The sequence below is a fragment of the Eulemur rufifrons genome, chromosome 18 (assembly GCF_041146395.1).
Source record: "Eulemur rufifrons isolate Redbay chromosome 18, OSU_ERuf_1, whole genome shotgun sequence".
NCBI classification, from domain to species: Eukaryota; Metazoa; Chordata; class Mammalia; order Primates; family Lemuridae; genus Eulemur; species Eulemur rufifrons.
In genome coordinates, this window is record NC_091000.1 from 16,241,321 (window position 1) to 16,263,866 (window position 22,546).

At 39.3% G+C, this 22,546-nt stretch overlaps 1 protein-coding gene across 1 annotated transcript in view; it reads right to left on the reverse strand.

The window, feature by feature from the left end:
- Positions 1–4,729: 4,729 nt before the first annotated feature.
- The window catches only part of ANXA5 (annexin A5), a 28,878-nt gene continuing 11,061 nt past the window's right edge, over positions 4,730–22,546 (reverse strand). Inside the window, exons 4-13 of the mRNA XM_069493090.1 lie at positions 21,437–21,531; positions 19,844–19,957; positions 17,708–17,798; positions 14,463–14,542; positions 13,974–14,030; positions 9,216–9,309; positions 8,215–8,310; positions 6,638–6,696; positions 6,288–6,410; positions 4,730–5,241 (exon numbers count right to left, since the gene is read on the reverse strand). Of these exons, the coding sequence (XP_069349191.1) occupies positions 5,179–5,241; positions 6,288–6,410; positions 6,638–6,696; positions 8,215–8,310; positions 9,216–9,309; positions 13,974–14,030; positions 14,463–14,542; positions 17,708–17,798; positions 19,844–19,957; positions 21,437–21,531 (872 nt within the window). The 3' untranslated portion in view covers positions 4,730–5,178. The remainder of the gene's footprint in view (positions 5,242–6,287; positions 6,411–6,637; positions 6,697–8,214; positions 8,311–9,215; positions 9,310–13,973; positions 14,031–14,462; positions 14,543–17,707; positions 17,799–19,843; positions 19,958–21,436; positions 21,532–22,546) is intronic.

The following is a 22,546-nucleotide window of genomic DNA, read 5'->3' on the forward strand; positions in this document are numbered from 1 at the left end:
ATTGGGGAAATGCCCTAATTAGGACGGTCGAGCCGCAGTGACTATGTATGTGATGCTTTTATCCTTGCTTGTGGGACGGGACGGATGCTGTTAAAGAGGCTCAGACACTGAGTTGTTGCTGAAGTCTGCTTTGCTGAGGCCTCTTTCTGAGTTCCTGAACTCAGTATTCCAGATGTCATCTAATTCTAGTGAGTGTTCCAAATCCAGGTTGTGTATCAGATGCCTGGCTTTCACCATGGGAAGTTGTGACTCCAGACTGAGGTTGGCTCATGCATCTATGTGCTTTCCACGTTGTGACCTGTCCCAAGAGGGTAACTGCAGGTGTTTGGGGGCAAGTCCCTCCATGGAAATAAAGTGTTCGGGTAACTTCTAGGCCCTCACTCTTCTGGAACAGAGTGTGTGGGGAAGTTGGAGGGGAGGGATGAGCATACACTTTTGCAGCAGGAAGATACAGTAGCGGTTGTAGACAGCCTCGGCTGACAAGGAACAGATGTTGTCCACTGGGTCCTGGGACAGCGTGTGGCCAGTATCCTCACCAGCTGCCCCAGCCAGGTGAACTGAATTTCCACCGGGGGAGGAGAGCTGGGAGTCACAAGTTATCCCAGACACTCCTTCAGGCTGGGCTGTCACAGAGGAAAAAGGAAGAGGGGGCACGTGTACCAGAGACCTGAGTGGTGAGACTAGGTGTGGGGAACAGGGAAGGAGTCAGATGAGGTGTGGCTGGAAAGCACATACTCCAGCATAGCTGCGGCAGGAGCTAACACTTCCCCCTCCTCTGCCTTTTGACGCCCTGCTCATCCTTCAAGCCCAGCTCAGATGTGTCCTCCTCTGTGAAGCTTTTCCAGATTTCCCTCATATGCGATCATTTGTGTTTCCATATATTCTTCCCACCACTTTTGCTTTTTACATTCATCATGGCATTGAGGGAACTGTCCTGGTCATCTACATATTCTCTATAGCACCTAGCACGGTGCTTGGCCAAGGTGAGTATCCAGTAACTGCTTCTTGAGGTGAATAGAGAGACCAAAGCATATGGAATGGAATGGGTGGATAGACAAAAGACCAAGCAGAAGATGTGGGGGTGGGAGAGAGGGAGAAGAAAGAAAAGTGAGAACAAGACAGGATGCACAGGAGGAAACAGAGCATGGGGTTGGGGGGTAGAGGGTGAGGCTGAGTGACCGAGGCCAGGTAACGGATGCAATGAAGTTGGGGACAAGTGCCTCTTGGGTGAGGGTGACAAGAGGAGGCACCAGGCTGAGGCTCTGGGGCAGGTGGCCACTCACTTGGAAGTTAAAGCCAAGAACAGGTTGCACACCACATGGCCCGTTCCTGTTCATGGTCCTTAGGGAATCCAGCCGTGTCTCTCAAAGCTGGTGGGAAAAGATGAAAGGAGAGGTCCAATTAGCTGCATCCCAGAGGGTAGAAGGAAACTTGAGCCTGGCTTCTGCAAAGTATCAGGGCCATACTTATGAGAGCAGAATTCCTTTGGCCTAGAGGTGCATCGTATGTGGGTCTGGCAGCAGAAGCTTTCATATTCCCAGCCCCCAATTTTCCCCTTCTCTGGGTGCTAGAAATCTCCACTGTGCCGCCTCCTTTCAGGTGAAAGCAGTGACTCTGAAATGATACCGACCGTGGCTCACTTCATTGGGCCAACATGCCCCACAGTTCCTGTACCCACCTCTTCCCATTCTTTGGTAGAAAAAGAATTTGGTAATAACATTCAGTGGTGAGTTGTGTACAAGTTTGTTGGAGAAATACAGTTATGGATGATTCCTATTCGAAACACAACGTATAAGTGTCTCACCACTGGTAAATTACACCAAATATCACTGATCCAAATGCACATGATTCCATGTCAACCTGTAGCCACTAATCTGACAATGGTGCAGGTAAACAAAAGGCAATTTATAACTGAAAATGAAGAATAGCAGCAGATGAAAATATCCACAACCAACTCCAGAGAATGCTGATGCTATACAATTAAAAACAAACAAACAAAAAACACCCTTCCTGAAGATGAGGAACTCCAGGGAGAACTCTGCAATGTGTTCTTAAGGCCAGACTCTGATGAAATACCCAAGCCAAGACTGTGACTGTACATACCATTTTCCACAAAAAGGAACCATAGCTCCTTGAAAAAACAGTTGATTCCTGGCCAGGGAAAGAAAGTACACAAAATATTAGACTCCATGGAAAGCAAGGAAGCTCTTGGAGATTCCTAGAATCATGGTAAAAGGACTCGGGAGCCAACTTGAAGAGGCTCCTGTTGACAAAAGATGGGACAATTTAAGCATTAATAAGAATAATCGTTCTCATTGATTAAAATACATCAAATACTTTAAAATTCATTTTAAATTCAAACAATACAACAGGACTACCTCTAAAGTAATCTTGCTAAAAATTAATTCAGAATCTGATCAAGCCTCTAGATCTAATAATCTATAGCACATACTGGGACAGAGAAACTTGTTAAATGATCGTATAGGCCAGGCGCGGTGGCTCACACCTGTAATCCTAGCACTCTGGGAGGCCGAGGCAGGAGGATCGCTCGAGGTCAGGAGTTCGAGACCAGCCTGAGCAAGATCGAGAGCCCCATCTCTACTAAAAATAGAAAGAAATTAGCTGGACAACTAAAAATATATACAGAAAAAATTAGCTGGGCATAGTGGCGCATGCCTGTAGTCCCAGCTACTCGGGAGGCTGAGGCAGGAGGATTGCTTGAGCCCAGGAGTTTGAGGTTGCTGTGAGCTAGGCTGACACCACAGCACTCTAGCCAGGGCAACAGAGCAAGACTCTGTCTAAAAAAAAAAAAAAATGCAATGCGCTATACACCTAAAAAGGATGAATTTTACTGTATGCAAACTCAATATACCTAATTCTAGAAAAAATAAATAAATAAATAAAAAGCAAGTAACCTGAAACCGGACTTAACTTGAAACTGGACTGGCTGTTGGTTTATCTCCAGGATTTCCTTGAATTGGCAATACCTGAGCTTTGCAGAACTGAGCAGTCTCAAATCAAGCAGAGGTTGGGCTGAACAATAACCATCATGATATAATTTATATTGAAAGTGCTTTAGAAACATTATGTTCCTCTTCATATTTTTCCGTTATAAATTATCAAAGATTTTGTTTAATTTAGGGTAATGTGTGTTTTAAAAAATATATGTCCTTGATTCAATAATCAAAATATTAAAAAGGCATACAATAAAATATCTCCCTCTTCTCTGTTCCTCATCTACCCAGTTTCTTTGCCCATACACAACCATGATTACCAGTTTATGTATCCTTCAAAAGTGTTCTATTCTGGCACAGCAAATGCATACATGAATTCCTATTTTTCCTTTTTATACACAAATGGTCACCATATTGTGACCATTATTCTGCATCTCAATGTTTTCATATAACAATACTCCTCAATACTCAATTTCTCAGTACTTTTCCACATCAGTATATATGGAGCTTTCTTATTCTTTGTAGCTATGTTGTATCCACTGTACAATGTACCTTTGTTACTTTACCCAGTCCCCTATAAACAGACTTTTAGGTTGTTTCGATATTTTATTAGAAGCAATGCTACAGTGAGTAGCCTTATACCTATGTTATTTCACATAAGTGGTATCTGTACGACAATTCCTAGAAATACATCTATTGAATCAAAGCATACACGTGGTATGTGTAATGCCAAATGCCCTCCAAAGAGGACAGAACAATTCATAATGGCACCACCCACATATAACAGTGACTGTTTCACAAGGTCATTATCAGTAACTTTTTGATCTTTGCTATACTGCTAAGTGAAAATGTATACCTTACCACAGCTTTACTTTGCATCATTATTATTATTATTATGAATGAGGTTTAAACATCTTTCCAAATGTTTCAGAATAATTTGTATTGTCTACTCTGTAAATGATCTTTGCATGTCCTTGGCTTTCATTTCTCATAAGTTATTGGTCTTTTTCTTTCGGTATGAAGGACCTCTTTATATATCAGGGAAATTACACCCATGAGTTGCAAGTATTTTTCTGCAGGTGATTGTTTTTCTTTTAAATTTGCCTATTGTGGCTTTGGCCATTCATAAATATTTACCTTTCAATTATTGAAGTTTAAGATTTGTTTAGTTGAATGTAATATCTTTCTCATTTATGGCTTCTAGATTTTATAACATAGTAACTAGTTTTTCCATAGTCAGATATTAGAGTTTAATATTTGTATGATTTTTTATACATTTAATTCATTGATGGGATGAGAGTTGTGGATTCAGCTGTAATTTTTTGAGATGGCTAGAACAGATAAAGAAACTGTTTCTTTCTAAAAAAAAAAATTACCTACTTTTTTTTTCCTCAAACGTAGCAGATGGTAAATGGGGGCTGGGGGAGTCTATAATAGGAACGGAAAGGTAGTACTCCAAAATTTTTAGGTTAAGTTTTAAAATTAGCTTTTCTACTAAGCAAGTAGCAGAAGTATTACCTTAATGGATGCCCAAATAAACATGCAAACATGCTGCAAATAAATCACAGAACCCTTCCATTTCTCCCTCATTCCCTACTATGAAGGAAATTCAGTTTGTGGTATTGGTAGTGCATTTCTTATTACCCAAAAGACCAACTGTGAATTCAGTTCTTAACTAACGCCATTATCAATTGACTGGCTTGAAAAAAAGACACCATTATTCAATAGATAAATAAACTTTCCAAACACACACATAATTCAGGGAGAAGGAAATGTTTATTTTTCATTAATCTTGACTACAGCCACCATAATTCTGCAGGTTTAGTTTAGTAGCAAACTTGACTAATAACATTTCCAGGAGTTCACAATTTCAAGGCTAAGGTTCCGATTAAGGTAAAACGGTTATCAATTTAATATAAAAGATGTTTTTAAAAGGGCTAAAAGCAATCTAACCTCTTAAAGGAAAATATAAATGACCCATACGTTAGACTTAGTAACATAAGTACACTTTGGTACTACAGCAGCCAAAGAGATAGTAAGATCCCGACGGAAGATCAGAAGGAAGCACCGCTATTTTCTCCTACGACACATACTTTGGTCACCAGCGTACTAGTGTGAGTAAGGCGGTGTGCTAAGCACTGGCAAACGTGTGCAGCTAGACGTGCTGAAGGGAGGCAGTAGGGCTGTGCAGACACAGAGCAGGGAGCTCTCTCCTGGTGACACGTTAGTCGTCTTCTCCGCCACAGAGCCGCAGGAGGGCTTTCTTATAGTCCCCAGACGTGTCATTCTGAAACCAAACGTATTCTGTTAGCCTCCATGACTCACAGAAGCCACAGAAAATTTAAACACTAACAAGTATCTGGCAACGAATTTGATTCATATGACTTTACTCCCAAGTGGGTAATCTGTGTGTGTGTGTGACTTTCTCATCAGGAATGTTACACAGGGAGTTCCCTACCACTGTAACTTATGTTCAACTTTCTAATTTTACCCCTTAAAGACACAGTTCTCTCAGACAGGGAAGTATGTGTTTCCCGCTGGTGACACAAAGAACGGGGAAACCTTAACAACTATATTCAAATCCAGGTTTCTAAACAGACGCTAGTTTCTGTCGCACAGTATGTATCTGGCTAACGGGGGACGATGCTGGGCTGCCGGGCCGCTCTGGCTTTGCCCTGCTTGTCTCACACACAGATGTGCACGATAAATTAATGTTTCAAGCCACGTCCGAGTGCACAGATAAGCTCTCCAGCCACACCACACACATACTAAAGTAAAAGCTTGTGCTCAAAAATCCTGCTTTGTACATGGCCCACATTAACCTTTATCAAAAAAAAAGAAGAAGAACAAAAAAAAAGTTGACTGTAAGCCAAATTTAATTATAGGCCACAGACTGCCTTGCTTTTAAAAGAACAAGAATGATAATAATACCTACACTCCTTGCTTACTCTAGACCTGGCTGGCTTTTTCCTGAACTATGAACCAACACCAGCGACAAGGTGGTAACTGACAATAAAGAAAGGAAAAACTGATCTGAAATAAAAGAAGAACTAATAAAAAACAGCTGGAACTGACAAAAGAACACATTAGTCTCATGGACACGGGGCTGGGTATGTTGAGTTCCCCGAGAGCCTCAGCCACACCAATGCCAAAGCTTTCACGTGGAAGCCGTCATCGCTACTTCAGGAAACATTATGCTGAGCTTTTTAACTCATAGCTCTCTAATCAAACTTGACACAAGAATTGGATTCTCCCATCCATGTCTTACATGCTCTATATTTTTATTGGTCAGCTTTGGATTTCTAAACATAGTTTTAAAAAACATTCTACTACCTTAATCATGGAATAAAGAGAGGTGGCAAAATTCTTCCGAAACTCCTTCCTAATGTTAAACAGATCAACCTCGCTCCTGGACACCATGACTCTGATGAGGGTGTGATCATCTGTCCCAGCTCCCTTTAAAAAAGAAAAAGAGAGAGAGAGGCACATGGTTTACTTCAAATATAGCTTCAAATGCCCCGAAGTTGGGGTGAATCAACAAAGTAAAACAATTTAGTAGAACTGAGTGGCAAGTTGTAAGAAGAGAAAAATTCCCAAGGTCTATCAACTAAAACACCAGACATAGAGAAAGATAATAATTAGAAAGGGAAATTGATCAGATAGAAGAGTCAAGATCCATTTACCTTCATAGCATAGTACAGAGTCTCAGCAAGGTAGGCAGGTATACTTCGAATAGATTTCACTAAGAAAACAAATAATCCAGTGGTCAGATGCTATTCTTTTATTACTTAAAAAGAATTAAGTAATCAAAAATCAAATGCTGCCTCTTGCTTATAGCTCTACTTCTCTAAAAGCATAAAAGTTATAGAGACTAAAGAGTTGCTTATTTGTAAGCTGACCTGATTTCCTCATTCACCAGGTATTTTATGAGATACTGGCTTGGATATTCCTTGGAGTTCTGAGGTCTACACAGAAAGGCATGTAGAACAAGGGGCACAATTTTTTTTCTATGCCCCTTTGTTCTACGGCGCTTTTTGGATACTGCAGTTCTGGCAGCCTGAGTTGTTATCATACAATCTTCTTCATCGCCAATAAATTACACAAACACCTTGGAAGTTTTCATTCCTAGACATTCAAGCAAACACTACAAAATCACTAATCTTTGAAAACTCTTGGACTCCTCTTCCTGTACTTGCTCCATATTCTTTAATATCCATGATTCACACAGAGTAGCGTGAGACTATTTCAGTACAAACACCCAGGTAAATTGATATCAGAAAAGCATATCCTCTCTGAACATGTACATGTCTAAGGCTGCTCAGACCTCAGTCTACTTAGCTCCACAAAACCTGTCATGCAGAAATTCCTTAATATACAAAAATAATCTTTGCATCTGGGGTTTTCTTAATTCTCCCTTTTCCCATGCTCAAGAAAAACAGCCACCAGTACCTAAAATGTCATAAATTTTATGTGTATTCCAATTATGAAGGAGCTAAGTTTTCTAGTGAAAATTCATTAACTATGTATTCAAACAAAAGGCTACTTTTAGAGATGGCTCACGTACGCCTTTAGCTTATTCTCCAGAGGACAGAGAGCACAAAAGCCTGAGCTCAATGCCAAGTACTTGCAACAAACAGCAGACAGAGGCTCACTCCAGACACATATGAAAACTAAGACCCCTGGGAACTCACAAACTATTTCCCCTGGATTTTGAGAGTGTATAATACTCTAATCACCTGCACAGAAACTCAGTTCTCCAATTTTTCCAGATTATTCTGAATATTTAGTTAAAACTTTAAATTATTTAGTCTGAAAACAACCATCATCACATATTCTATTAAATCAAAGATACTCTTTTTTTCTAAACCAAATGACAATTTCTCAGTTTGCCTCAAAGCTGTGAGGACAACATTTAAAAGATTTCCAAAATTCCACAGGTATCAGAAATAACATTTACAAGCCTCTGAGAAATGTCCACAACATTTCAGGTTCATAATGTTTGTTTAATGCATCTTCAAAATGATTTTTAAATAACTCTTTCAGTATTTTCCACAGGATTGGATGAACTAACCAGCTAAGGATGTATTTCCAACAACAAAACAAACTTTTGCATTGGAAATTCAGGAGTTTGCTTCACCCAAATATCATGTCAAGCTCTTCCTTTCATAACTAGGTGGTTATTTTCAGATACAGTCTCGACTGAATGAAATACGTTAGCTCTTATCACCATAAATAGTACATACACCGTAAAATTACCTACCAACAGCAAGAAGTAGTTGCTCCAAATTGCCAGAAGTCTCCCGGTCAATGGTTTCCTCAATTTGAAATCCTGATATAGTCATGTATTTGTCAAACACTAGAAAAAATGAAAATGATTTCACAGTCACATAAGGATCACTCTCTCCAGAAAGGAGATATTTACTTTGACCAAGTATTGTCGCACTGAACACAAATCTCCCCTTCCTCCTTGCTGGCAGACCCTTGCACTCAGAGCTTCGATGTGCCAAGCCCTGAGCAATGGATCACAAAGTGTTCTCTGTTCACTGACTCCCCAGCTCCCATTACTAACCAATGAGACCTACAGGTAAATCTATTGGAGGGGATTCTGAGAAATCTTTCTCTTTCCTTATAAAAAGTGATAGATATGACTAGTTTACCCCTTTCTTTTCTTCCTGCTGTGATAATGGTTATGTTTGGAGCTACCGCAGCTATCTTGTGATAATGAGAGAATGAGCAGGAGGAAGAAAACCAAAACACTAAGGACAGTGGAGCAAAAAAATGGAAAGATCTCAGGTCCTCCCAAATCAATCATGGAATCCTATCTACAGAAATAAAGCCCAATTTTTAAAGCCACTGTTAGGGTTTTCTGTCACTTGCCACTAAACTCATTCCCAACTGATACCACAAGTATTGATGAATATCCAGAGCTCAAGTCTTGGGTACCAACATCTAGGAGGAAATACTCGTAGTGAATCACTACTCAGTGATTTGTGACTGTGAGAGTAAGAATTTAGAGAGGCCTGACCTCCCTTGCCACCCTCTGATGGTGAAGGGTGGACTAAGGATCTCTAGCTTGTAAAAGCTACAACAGCAGCAGAGAACTGTGAGATTTCTCCAGGTCACCAAAAGGAAGAAATATTAATACAAAACCTGCTTCACTCAGTAAGTGCCTGCTCTGCAACAGGCATTCTGGTATACTGGCTAACGCACTTTCAAAATTTACCAAAATATCTGCTCCACACAGATTTTTTTTTCACTCACCCCTTCTCAAATGAGACACGCTTCGTGTTCCAAAGATGGTGATAAACTTTTCTTCATCTGTTCCCCATTTAAGTTCTCCAGCCTGAAACAGAGCCTACAAAAATTTCAAGCTCAATTAATAAATTGTTCCTCCATCTCATTTCCAAGTTCTTAATCACACTTGTTTTTTGCTCCCTGTATATTAATTCACCTGACTCATCATCTTAGGGTTTTCATTTCTAATGTTTCTTGCTCTGAAACTCAGCTGAGTTTGGAGCTGCTTTGGAGCTGGTCACGGAACCGTGCCACAGAAGATTCATGGCCAAAGCGATAAAGCATAAGCAATGGTGCAGGTTAAGTGCTCCCAAAACGTCCACCGTAACTTTCAATCTTTAGGAGCAATGGTAGGGGCTGGGGAAAAGTTCTGATTATCTCACTGTTGATACATCCATTTACAGACTGAGAAAGAATTTAGGAGTTAAATTGTCTGTGTTTTCTGTTTGGCTTGTTCTATAGCAGTTCAATAGCACATGATTAAAAGTAAACTCCATATTTTCTCTTTATAATTGAGATTTAACCAAGGCTAGCTATAAAACATTTTCTTATTTCCAAAGATCACAATACATTAAAGGCTATGAGTGTTGCAGTGCCTGGCACTTAATAAATACTTGCTGAACAGTTTGTGTGCCCATATTTCCTTTCTGACATGGACAAGAATATATGCTTTCCAATGTTCATAGGGCTGCTTAAAAAATAACCTTATATACAAACATCATTAAATCTGAATCTGCTTATTGAGATGTGAATAATTTATTAAAACCCAAGGAATAGATCTTTACGATGACTATACTCCCTTTTAGTCATTCATTTCAAGTTAAGTATACCTATTAAACCAAGATGAATGCAATTTGCTGAGGCTGCCACTTGGAACTGGCCTTATGCCCACAAGTGGCAATCCAAATAAGGATAGGAGGTAATGATAACATGTGTTTGGATGTAGAAGTTTTGATCACAGTATGTTTAGGAATGTAGATTATGGTGGTATAGGATTATTTTTTATTATATTTCCAGAGAATCAAAAAATATGTGACTCACACATCTTTACAGTTTTAAAATTATTTTAATGATAAAAATAAATATCAATTCTGATCATGGTGATATAGATCTTTCTTAAAATAACTTTTTTAATCTAATTACAAAAATAACACATGTTGAGAAATTATGTAAAACACAGAAAAAACACAAGAAAACAAAAAGTACTATTAATACCAACATCCTGAAGATGCTGGTTAACATCCTGAGGGTGCTGGTTTCTACTTCTAGCATGTTTTCTACATGTACACTAATAGCTAAAAAGGGGAGAGGCTTATCCTGTAGAATATTGCAGGCATTGCTGATGCATGCATTTCTTAACAGCTCTTCCATATTTCTAGGAATTTTCTCTAGTAGGTATAGCAGTTAAGCCTGTTATATGGGAATAAAAATTGGTTAAATGTCAGCTATTTTTTACTATGATCTCTTAATTTTCTTGGAAGAAGTATGTTTAGGATCAGTATCTTTTCTAAAACTAAGTAGATTACATGCAATAATAATAATGGCAATGGCATATAAAACAATGATATTTAACAGTTTCATCTTGTTTTAATCTAAGTATCCTTTCTTCTAAATGTGGACACCCGATATCCAAGGAGCTGCGCTGGACGAGGAGCCCTCACACCTCCCGCCCCTCCCCTCGGCTTCACAGTGCAGCCTAAGCACATGTGATAACCCCTGGTTCAGTGCAAAGGACAGAGGCTTTGGAATTAAAGAAGACCTGGGCTCTGTCCTTATCTGCGAGATCTCGTATGAACTACTTAACCTCCCCTCAAGCCTCGGGGTCCTCACATGCAGAGCAGGAATGGTGTTTCTGGAGATGACACAATTTACACAATGCACCTAACCAGGTAATCGGCAGCAGCACTCAATTAACATTGACTCCCTTCTCCTCCCAGCTGCTTCCCCTGAGAGCATCACTCCCTCCAGAGAAAGCATAAAACAAGGACTGGGTGGGGAAGAAGATCAGTTTTAATGCATTAAAAATATTAAATCAGTTAACACATTAAGAAAAGTAAATCAGTTTAACATATTAAACATGTTAAAAAGTAAAGTGGATTATCTAAAGAATTCAATTCCTAAGTGAGTGACTCACCACTGCTTACCAAACCCTTCAAACAGCAGAGACCCTCTCAGTGCCAGGGATCAGGAGGGAAAACTCAACAGCGTATGAAAGAGCCCGTCAGCTGTGTTGAGCTCAGCTCACTCTCAGTTAAGAAATCTTAAATTCTCATTAGTGGTATCAGTCCAGCTGCCCTTGCTACAAGGTATAAATGGGTGTGCTCCTTTTTATAATGCTCAAAGAATAATTGTTTTCAACAAGTTGAATTAATAATACATTTTAAAGAATCAAAAGCTAATAGCCAGTAACATGTTCTGCGTTGTTCCTGGTCAAAAGAAGGGTAAGGAAACCCTGAATTCCATTCAAGGGACATTTTACAGTAACTCCATAAAGCGGTTTCCACATGTACCAAGTTTCACTTTCAGGGTTCTGAATGGCCATATGCACTGCATGACAGGTAAGTGACACCTCGGTACTCAAAGTACCGAGGACGCAGCATCAGCACCACCTGAGAATGTGTTAGAAATGCAGACTCCTAGGCCCACCCAGACCTACAGAATCAGAATCTGCGGTTTAACAAGGTCCCCAGGAGGTTCACATGCCCAGGAAAGTTTGAGAAGTAGCTATCCAGTGAGTGCTCTGAGAAATCAATGAAAGTGAGGTTAAAATGGACTGTTTTCCCCTCAGGAACCTCATACTGCAGCACATGCTCATTCCATCACTGACTGGGTTGGGAATCTGCCTGCTGCTCGCTAATGCAGGGCTCACTGTGGTTACCTAAGACCATTAGAGTTGGCTTCTTACCCCGTGACTGTTGAAAAGCTTCCAAAACGCCTACTCTTGGGAGTACAATTGTGAGAATCAGCACTGGTTTCTACCAAAGCCCACAGATAACACCTGGAAAGCAATTAGGTCTTTCAATACTGAACAAAGCCCCTAACCCTTCGGGGTACAACTTTGTAGGGCTGCCCTAGCCCTTTTCCTGCAAGATGGAGTTAAGCTAGATTTGTGCTTCCAATCCCTACATAATAAAGCCTTGATATGACAGAGAAAACAAGAAGGAGGAGCTAACATTCAAGAACACTGAGACTATCATTCAGTGAAAGAGAAAGGGCTTTGGAGTCAGATAGGCCTGGTTGGGAATCCCAGGTCCACTGCTCCTCAGTGGGGGCCATGGGCTTCTTTCCTTATGTATAAAAGGGAAACTGCCCCTTCCCACTTTAGAGTCATGCACTAATTCATTCATCAGTTATCTACTGAGTGCCTACTCTATGGTAGGAGCTGAGCATACATCTGAACTGAGAGCCCAGAGTGCCCTGGGAAGGCAGACAAGGAAGCAGCCGGCTTCAATCCGAGGCAGCCAGGACTGTGACAGGAGGCCGGGGGTGCTGTGGTTTCCCCTGTGAGGGGCACCTGACTCACACTTGGGGGCTTCAACCAGGGATGCATGAAAAGTATCTAAGCTGAGGACCGACCCTTGAAGAGGAACCAGTCAGTGGATGGGGGGAGGGAGGGACCAGAGGACAAAGAGCGCATGTGAGAGAGCACGCAAGGCACAGATCGCGGGCTCAGAAACCACTTCAGGGGCCTGGACTTTATCCTGAAGACAGTGGAACGACCGAGGGTTTTAAGGCTCTGATCAGGAACGTGACACAATAGGCTTGCATTTTATAAGGGACAGTGAGGCAAGAGTCAACTACTGCCCTGAGAGCTCTCAGTAAACATTCATTCCTTTCATTTTCTCTCTCCAGCTAGGCAGAGATGACAGCATTCAAACCCATAATGAAATCAACCAACCCAAAAGAATAAGACACTCTCCTCTTTCCTATTAGCAAAATCAGATCACACATTCATTGGTTGTGTCAGAGAGAACAGTCAACTGGAGATGTGACTTTGGTTTTCTTTTTTCAGTGGTGTATGACTAATAGTCAAGATTCATATATTCTCTTAACTGAAACAAGCAACCAGAAAGAAAGAACCCAAGTAATTCCTTTATTAACAATTCCCAGTTTTCAATGCTCATGTTTCAAATTTCCTAGCACTTATTTCCTACATTTGACTCCTTTATAAACCATGCTGAGACTACACTGGGATTGAAAAATCCCTTAAGTGCAAATTTTCATTTGGGAGTCACTAAATGGCTTCTGACAAAAACCAATCCTGTTTAGAATTCTGTCAAAGGAAATGTAGAGAAACGCCCTCATACTAAAATAACTTGTTATCTCTTATGCAATAAAACCCCACTTACCAGCAAATACTTTATTCTTCCTTCTTTATCCTTTCCAGCTAAAAGACCCACTTCATAATTGGCAGTGGAATTAATAACACCTGGTTTTTTGTAACGTTCTCTATTTTGTGAATGTTCCACAATCAACAAAAAATCAATCTAGGTGGAATTCACTGCATAATTTATTTTACTTCATTTTAGCTTTGGGATAAAATAAATATTTTGCTGACCAGATCAGAATAAGAGCAATTTATTTAAGTCTTATGCTTTGTAAAGAACCCATATACAAGATTATTTCTAGAGGCTAGCATAGCATACGTTGTGATTTTTCATTACCATGGGTTCTTTTTTCAGTTCTATAGTATAATAAAGTCATCACACATTAGGCCACACTCACCTGGGCATCTTGTTCAACTTGAGCCTCATCAATTCCAGCATCAGGGTCTCTATTTGCCTGTAAGAGATAATAGAGCACATTATTGAATTATAAAGCATTTTCATTCAAAAGGCAAGACGGTTCCACCTGACGGTTATGCACATAAAGCTCTCTCTCTAGGAAGAATATGCTTTTATTAAGGTCATCCTACAATATGTCATACACCACACAGCACTATCCAAAACCTATCTGACCCTCCTGATTTTAAATGCTATGAAACAAAGACGATATTACTATCGAAAACAAATCTATGAGTGAGTTAGTAAGAGTTTAGGTCAGATATTCCAAAAAACAAACAAGCACTGGCAACATACAGCCAGAATCATCCAAGTTGGAATCAACAAGTACCAGAAATCATTAAAAGAATTTTAAGTGACCGTACTTAACTAGACTCAGGCCGGTCCCACCTCAGACTGTTGAATCAAGCTGTAATTAATCTCCACCCAATACCTGAAGGAGAACCACCAACATCCTCTGGTAGTACCCCGAAGTATCCCCCACCACGTCATCTTCCAGGCTTGAGCCATATTCTGTAACAGAGCAATTTCATATTTATTTACATCTTCTTTCAACTAGAAAAAAAAATCCTGTCCCACAAATCAAATGGGAGAGACGTAAAAGAAGAAATACTACATTTGGTTAACATAAATTCTCTCTATTCCATCTCTGAGTGCTCTAAAGACCAAAGGCAAACGGTTTCCGTGAGTGATTAGACAAAAATGAATTAAAGGCTCCCAAAAGTACTCAATTCCAGCCTAAATCATGACTCAGCCATTTAGAAATTCTCTCAATCAATGTAATTATTAATCTTTAGACATATGATGGTACTGGAATGCACCCTAAACACAGTGAATCGTAAGTTTAAAGTTTGTTTTGCTCTCTTTCAAATCTTTTACATGATGAGTTTCCAAACATCTTCCGTTCCCTAATATTCTGAGTTTTCTTTCTTTGGGCATGGCCACTCCTTCCTCTAATAAAATATTTTTCCTCTGCAGAAACAAAGTTAACTCTGAGAGACAGCAATCATATGTTAAAGTGCCCCCTCCCACCTCTATGTCCAGCTGTTCAACGTAAGGTCACAGGGAAGGGGAGAACTGGGACCTACACGAGTCTACAAATCCTTTTCACTAATTCTGAGACGGCTGCTATTAAAGGCAAGGAGGTACGACTCTAAGATATTTAAATATTTAATCATTATTTGAAAGCAAGTAAACTTTAAAAGCCTGAAACCTCTATTTTAAAAGGCCCAGAAAAGTTACATGTTTATTTCAACCAGTTATGCAAATACAAAACCAGGCAGGACTCTTTAATTCCTTCTTCTACTCCAACACTTAAGTAGATACTTAACCATCAAATCCTATCAAATGTTTTCTCCTCTCCCCAATTTATCCTCCTCACACCTCCCACCAACCCACGTTGGGCCATAAATACTAAATACCTAGGTTCCCTCCCACACACATAGCTTCCTAATCAGCCTCTTGATTGAACTCTCCTTCTTCCCTCAATTGTTCCTTCAACATTCCATTGCCTATTCAGGAATTTACAGTGCCCTTGAATCAAATCCAAATTCCTAACGCAGTACACGCAAAACCACCTACAACCCAGCCTGACCTCGCGTGTTCACTTTACCTTCCATTATAGACACGCACGTGCCCTCCAGGAGGGTCAGGTTCTCTCCGTTCCCCAACCATACTGTCTGCAGTCCAGGTTCCATGACGTTGAAGACACGGCACCTTAACCAAAAATGCTTTTTCTACCTCCTAGCCACCTAGTCTTTTTTTTTCCAGCTTTATTGAGTTAGGATGGACAGATAAAAATTGTGTATACTTAAGGTGTACAACATGATGTTTTGATATACATATACGTTGTGAAATAATTATCACAATCACGCTTACTAGCATATCCATCACCTCACATAGTTTTTATTTTTGTGTTGAGAATATTTAAGATACACTCTCTTAGCAAATTTCAAGTGTACAATATAGTACCATTAATATAATCACCATGCTATATCAGATCTCCAGACCTTACTCATCCTGCCTAACACAAACTTTGTACCCTTTGACCAACATCTCCCCATTCCTTTCTGCCTTTCGCCCTACCTGACTCCAGTCCCTGACAACCACCTTCTTGCTTTCTGTTTCTACGAGTTCTGCTTGATTAGATTCCACACATAAGTGGTATCTGCAGTATTTGTCTCTCTGTGTCTGGCTTATTTTGCTTAGCATAATGTCCTCCAGGTTCATCTATGTTGTCACAAATGATGGGATTTCCCTCATTATGACTAATATACCATTTTGTGTGTGTGTGTGTGTGTGTGTGTGTATACACCATCTTCTTTACACATTCCTCTGTCAATAGACATTTAGTAAACCCATCTAGTTTTGCAACTCTGCTGAGTGTGCGATTTGCACGATGAAGTCTCCCCTAACATCCAAAGCTAAGATGACCTCTCCCCTCTCAATCCATTCCTGCGTTAAACATTTTTGGTATTTGACTTTAGTTTGAATCTTACCATCCTTTAACTATTGCAGTTGTTTTAAGTCCTGTCACCCCTAAACAGACTGCATGCAAACTCCTTCAGAACAGGAGCCGTGCTGTGCACACCCTTTGTGTCAGTACACCGCCGGACACACGCCAGTGCTCAATAACACAACTGAGTGGGACAAACCACACATGGCTGTCACTCCCTTCCAGCACTCCATTTGTCACCCAGTAGCAAAAACACTCACTCCTCGATCAACATCCCCAGAAAGAGATCGCTGAATATTATATCAAATAAAGTTCAAAGTTAAGATACAGTTATCTCCTCTGCCTTAACCGTTGAGACCTATCTGCCAAAAACAGCAGCAAGAAAGAGAGATTCAACATTTCAGAAAGGTAGTTATTTAACGGCACGAAATATCATACTGTTCTGACCTGCTGGGTTAACAAAGCCATTTCTGAGATTAACAAACTAGTGCCAAGAAAGAGACCCATTTCCCTAGCTAAAGGCACGAGGCTTGCAGTCTGCTGATTGAGCGGACAAACCGGATGGTCCGACCCTCCCCAGTCAAGTAGGAGGAAAGAGTCTGCGATGAGAAATCTGACAAGGAAAGAACTCTCTACCTAATTTTCTATTTCATTGTACTTGATTCCTGGAATCAAGTATATCACAAGATATACTTCAGATTGAAATACAGATTTTTTTTCATGAAAAAGGCACACCAAAAAAAAATCAAAATGCAGAGTGTTTTATTCAAGCATTGCTATTAGCTAAAACAACATACACTTATGCAAATGTTTTTATCAACTCTGATTTGGAAAAAGGTAAAGTTCCAAAAGTACTTTTTAAGTAACTCTTAATCTCTACTAACATAAAACCGAATTTTTTTTTAAAGGAAGAAAAACCACTTATACCTTACAGTTAATGTAAAAGAAAGACAACCTGTATATCCCTAGAAGCATTGCAAATCCTATGCAAAAGTAAACCCCATCTTCACCAGCAGCTTCTTATAAACCACTAAAACAGTTACAGGTAAAAAGGCAATCTCTTCCTTACTAAAGGAGAAAAACGGCTTGAACTATGGCTTATTCATCCATCCAATAATCATGTATTGCCTGCCTCCCGTACCCTTGAAGGATTGCACTCACCATCAGAGAAATGAAAGAGGTGACAGTGGAGATGAAGCAGAAATATAACCTGAAACATTTACCTTCTTCATAGACTTGTTTTATGGCTCTTAGTTCTTCAGGTGTCCTTGAAGCAATAATTTCCGTCAGGACTTTTTCATTGGTCCCAGCTCCCTGTTGGGAGATTTATTTTTAATAGAGAAAACATGTCAGTAAGATTAAAAAGAATGTTATTTTCCTAGTATAGATGTTACCCAAGTTGCATAATTATATAAATATTACCCAACATGGACTTCTATATATATAAGTTCTATTAGTTACAGAAATAAGAAATTTGAAATTACTTTTCTCTCCAAAGACAACTTTATTCTTTTTTGTTTACGAAAACACAATATTTATTGTATGTATATATGTATATATATAACAGTTACATAAATTTGTAACTTGTAATTTGACCAGTTAATTCTAGTTTAAAAGTAAACCATTTTAATGAAACATAAAATGATTTTTAAAAAGCTGAAACAGTAAAAATGAAAAATTTACATAAATTTACATGGAGCACTGATACTTAAACAATCTGTACCTCAAAACATAAACCCTTTCCCCCAAGTTAAGTTCTCTGTGGAGACACAGGGAAATTGTGCTTCAAAGGTAACAATACATATAGCATTGCTTAGTTATTAGGAATTGGGTACAAAGAAATTGAGACTTGCTTTCTGGATTTTTGAAAAACAATTTTAGTTGGTTTTCCTTTTTCTGCTTATAAAAATTATATCTACACACTGCTAAATTAGAAGATGCAACAATACATACAACTGAACTTAATTTTAAAAATATGTATATACATAATTTTGTTTATATTTCTGTTTCTTTACCAAAAATCAAACACTGAAAAGCCTAGGTTCATCCTCTGGCAGAATTTCAGCTGCTGCTAACATTCAGAAGCACTCTGCAAAAAAGCACTTTTCTCAGTAACCTAAGATTTTGTTATTCCAAAGAATCACTGTAGGAAAATGAAGAGAATAAGCATAATCTAGCTCCTATCTGGATGAACCTTCTCCTCCCTGCACTCCATAAGTAAGAATCACTGAGCTACATTATCTCCTTGTTGTTAAATCTCAATCTGCCCATTCAAAATCTAACTACTAACCATTAAACTTCTTCCTGTCTCCTAAATCTAAACAAATGTTTCAATGCAGTCATACTTATACAATATTCCAAACACCAGTCAAGGGAACACTCATTCAGTTTTTGCTTCAACTGAAATTATAACAAGTTTACCAACTACTTCATTTTAGTGTTTACAAGTACAGGAAAGATTTTGTGACAAAAAAAAGAAAAAAACAAATATAAAAAGAAAAACTAAAATTAGACATGAGGATTTTGTGACCAAAAAAGAAATAAGTAAACATAAAAAAAAGTATAGGAAAGAAGGAAAGGGTAGCAGAAAATCCTTATCTTGAAAATTCTCCCTAAAGCTTTACTTTTTAACCTAAAATGATAAGCAATACTATTGTTCCCCAAGCAACTTGCTATTTAAAAAGATAAAATACCTCATCTGTAATATTTTCTAAACACTTCTAAAAATTAGGAGACAGGCATGAAAATAAAATATCAAAATCTACAAAAAACACGAAAAATTTAAATAGCCAATATTACTGAGTTTAAGTATACAAAAAGGCTGAATAACACACTTGTAATTTTCTCCTTCCTTTACTTCTTATTGCTTCCTACAGCTCTGTCTTCCAAGCAACTCTCACTGAAATAAGTCAAATAAAATTTTTAATACATAACAATTAAGATAAAGTAATTACCAAAACAAAACAGTATTATCTACAACAGGAACATTCCTTTCACTCATCCTTTTTTTTTTTTTTTCTTTGAGACAGAGTCTCCCTTTGTTGCCCAGCCTAGAGTGAGTGCCGTGGCGTCAGCCTAGCTCACAGCAACCTCAAACTCCTGAGCTTAAGTGATCCTCCCGCCTCAGCCTCCCAGGTAGCTGGGACTACAGGCATGCACCACCATGCCCGGCTAATTTTTTCTATATATATTTTAGTTGGCCAGATAATTTCTTTCTATTTTTAGTAGAGAAGGGGTCTCGCTCTTGCTCAGGCCAGTCTCGAACTCCTGACCTTGAGCAATCCACCCGCCTCGGCCTCCCAGAGTGCTAGGATTACAGGCGTGAGCCACCGCGCCCAGCCCTCACTCATCCTTTTTACCTTCAGGGCATGCTTCAGTTCATAAGCGTCATACAGCCGAGAGGGTTTCATCAGAGCCACAATTAATTTTTCAAATTTTCCAGTTAGTTCTGATTTCAGGTCATCCAGAAGATCCTAATTCACAGAAAACATAAATTTGTTAACCAGATAGAAATGTTAAGGAGATTCTTCTTAAATATAAATGATAGCCCACTTGTACTAATGAATTCTTTATGTAGCTGTCTCCAAGTAGAAGGCACATGCGCTAAACAACCCCATAACCTTGAATAATATATTCTACTTTTGACACGTGACTTAAACCTAAGCTAAGGCAAAGCCATCTATGCATCAAGGTATTTATTTTTACAAAATGTTTTTCTTAACTTGAAGAGTTGGAAAAAAATGAATACCTTCAAAAGTAGACTGAAGATACTTTACTTTTAAAATACTATTCAGAGAAACACGGGTATCTTTTTTAAAAATTCCCCCCCAAAAATTACAAATACATTTTACAAAGGATAAAATTTAGCTTATCATACCCAAACATAAAAACTTTTTCTTTTCTCTCAATATCTAATAACATTCTAATACATAACAGATTATGGTCATTATTATGCTCCTGACTACCGACAAACATCTGTTACTATAGGGATATTATATATATAATTATGAAAAGAAAGACTATAGGTATTTCCTACCTGTAAGTTTCACCACATCAGGCAACTATAAATGGTGTTTAGAATACTTTGCTTTTTTGCTTTGCATTTGTTTCTCAATGAAATGACAATACGAGTTTTCAGAATAACAAGACTACATTTCAGGTTTTTATGTATGTACTCATTCATTTAATTAGTGAATTTAAAAATTTTTACTTTGACTTGTTAATCAAATAAGAGAAATTAAATCAATTAATTAAAAATCCATCAATTTTTTTTTTTTTCTTGAGACAAAGTCTCACTCTGTTGCCCAGGCTAGAGTGCCGTGGTGTCAGCCTAGCTCACAGCAACCTCAAACTCCTGGGCTCACGCAATCCTCCTGACTCAGCCTCCCAAGTAGCTGGGACTACAGGCTTGCTCCACCATGCCTGGCTAATTTTTTCTATTTTTAGTAGAGACAGTATCTCACTCTTGCTCAGGGTGGTCTCGAACTCCTGACCTCAAACGATGCTCCCATCTCGGCCTCCCAGAGTGCTAGGATTACAGGCGTGAGCCCCCACACTCGGCCCCCCAAAATTCCATCAATTAAAGTCACCACAAAATGAACCAAGACTATAAGTGTGTCATAAAAAACATTGTAATACAGGCTTACATCTAGAAAATGGATAATAAAACAATCCTGAGTATAGAAGGTAAAAAGTGGGGCAGTTATCACGATGGGATCTTTTGACACCACTACAGCATCAAGCAGGGAAGAACAATTATGTGAGGATAAGTTGGGTGAGCACTGTGGACCAACATCTGATAATTTAGAGGAAAGGTTGAAAAGAAAAAAAAAAGTAGGGATGTCAGAATCACAAAATAAATGATGCTTGTAAAAAATACCAGCATATTCCAAAGTAGTCTTAAAACTCATAGCTGCTCTCCCATTCTACCCTGGGATGAAATGCGGTCTTACCCTGCCAAACAGAGTTTTAAAAGCCGCAGAGATTTCCTGGCGCTGAGCATTACTTCGGGATGTCAACAGAGTCAGGATGCTCTCCTCATCGGTTCCTGCAATTTACGGTTAACAATGACAGCTCGACTCCCACATGCCCACTCCCCAGCCACCCCTGTACCCAGCTCCCCACTCACTTTATTTCTTACCTCTCTCTCTGAGAATATAAAATATGTTTTATTAGTTTCTTAAAAATATAAAATTTACAATATACAAAATGCTAGGGTTCCAACATATACTACTATGCCCCTATTCCCGACATATATTATGAAGTAGGTAGAAAAATACTCCTGACCTTTGAAAAACTGAGTGCATCTAGTTTTTCATGCAACAAATAGTTACTCAAATTACAGCTATTCACAAGGCACAATGTGCTGGGTGTTACACGGGCTTGGGAGAAGAGAAAGATATAAACTCTGGCTTCAAATTACAGACAATTTAGGGTGAAAATATAAAAATATAAATAACTGTGAGCTAAGGCAGAATGTGACAAGTGCCTCAGGAGAGGTCCAGGTGTTAAACGGGGTTCAAACGACAGGGCTCTCAGCTGATGGGAGGTGGAAGGAAGTTTCAGGTAAAGCTTCACAGAAAAGGTGACACTCAGAACAGTCTTGAAGGACGGAAGGATTGTGAAAGGCAGTGATGTAAGGAAGGACAGGTTTTTAGATCAAGGGAAAAGCTCAGCAGTGGGAAAACACAGGGCTTTTGTGACTAGCAGATAACCCAGCACGGCTGGATCAGAGAACACATCAGGCAGTAAAGGGAGATGAGTCTGAAAAGTCGGGCTGGGATACTACGGAAGGCCTCACAAGGCCAAAAAGCATGTGAACAGTAGTGCAGAAGGAACCTGAGCACAGGGATATAGTTACACGTGGAAATCCTCGAGATGAGAGGTTTTTAAATGGCTAAAAAAGTGGCCGAGGAAAGAGAAGAGAGTCATATATAAGAGAGACTTGCAGAAGGAGACCTGGGTATCTGACCGGGCAGAGGGAACAGAGCTGCAAAGCTGCTCACTCTCGGGGACGGCTGCATCTCCACTCAGGCTGCTACAGCACAGTAAAGGTGACAAGC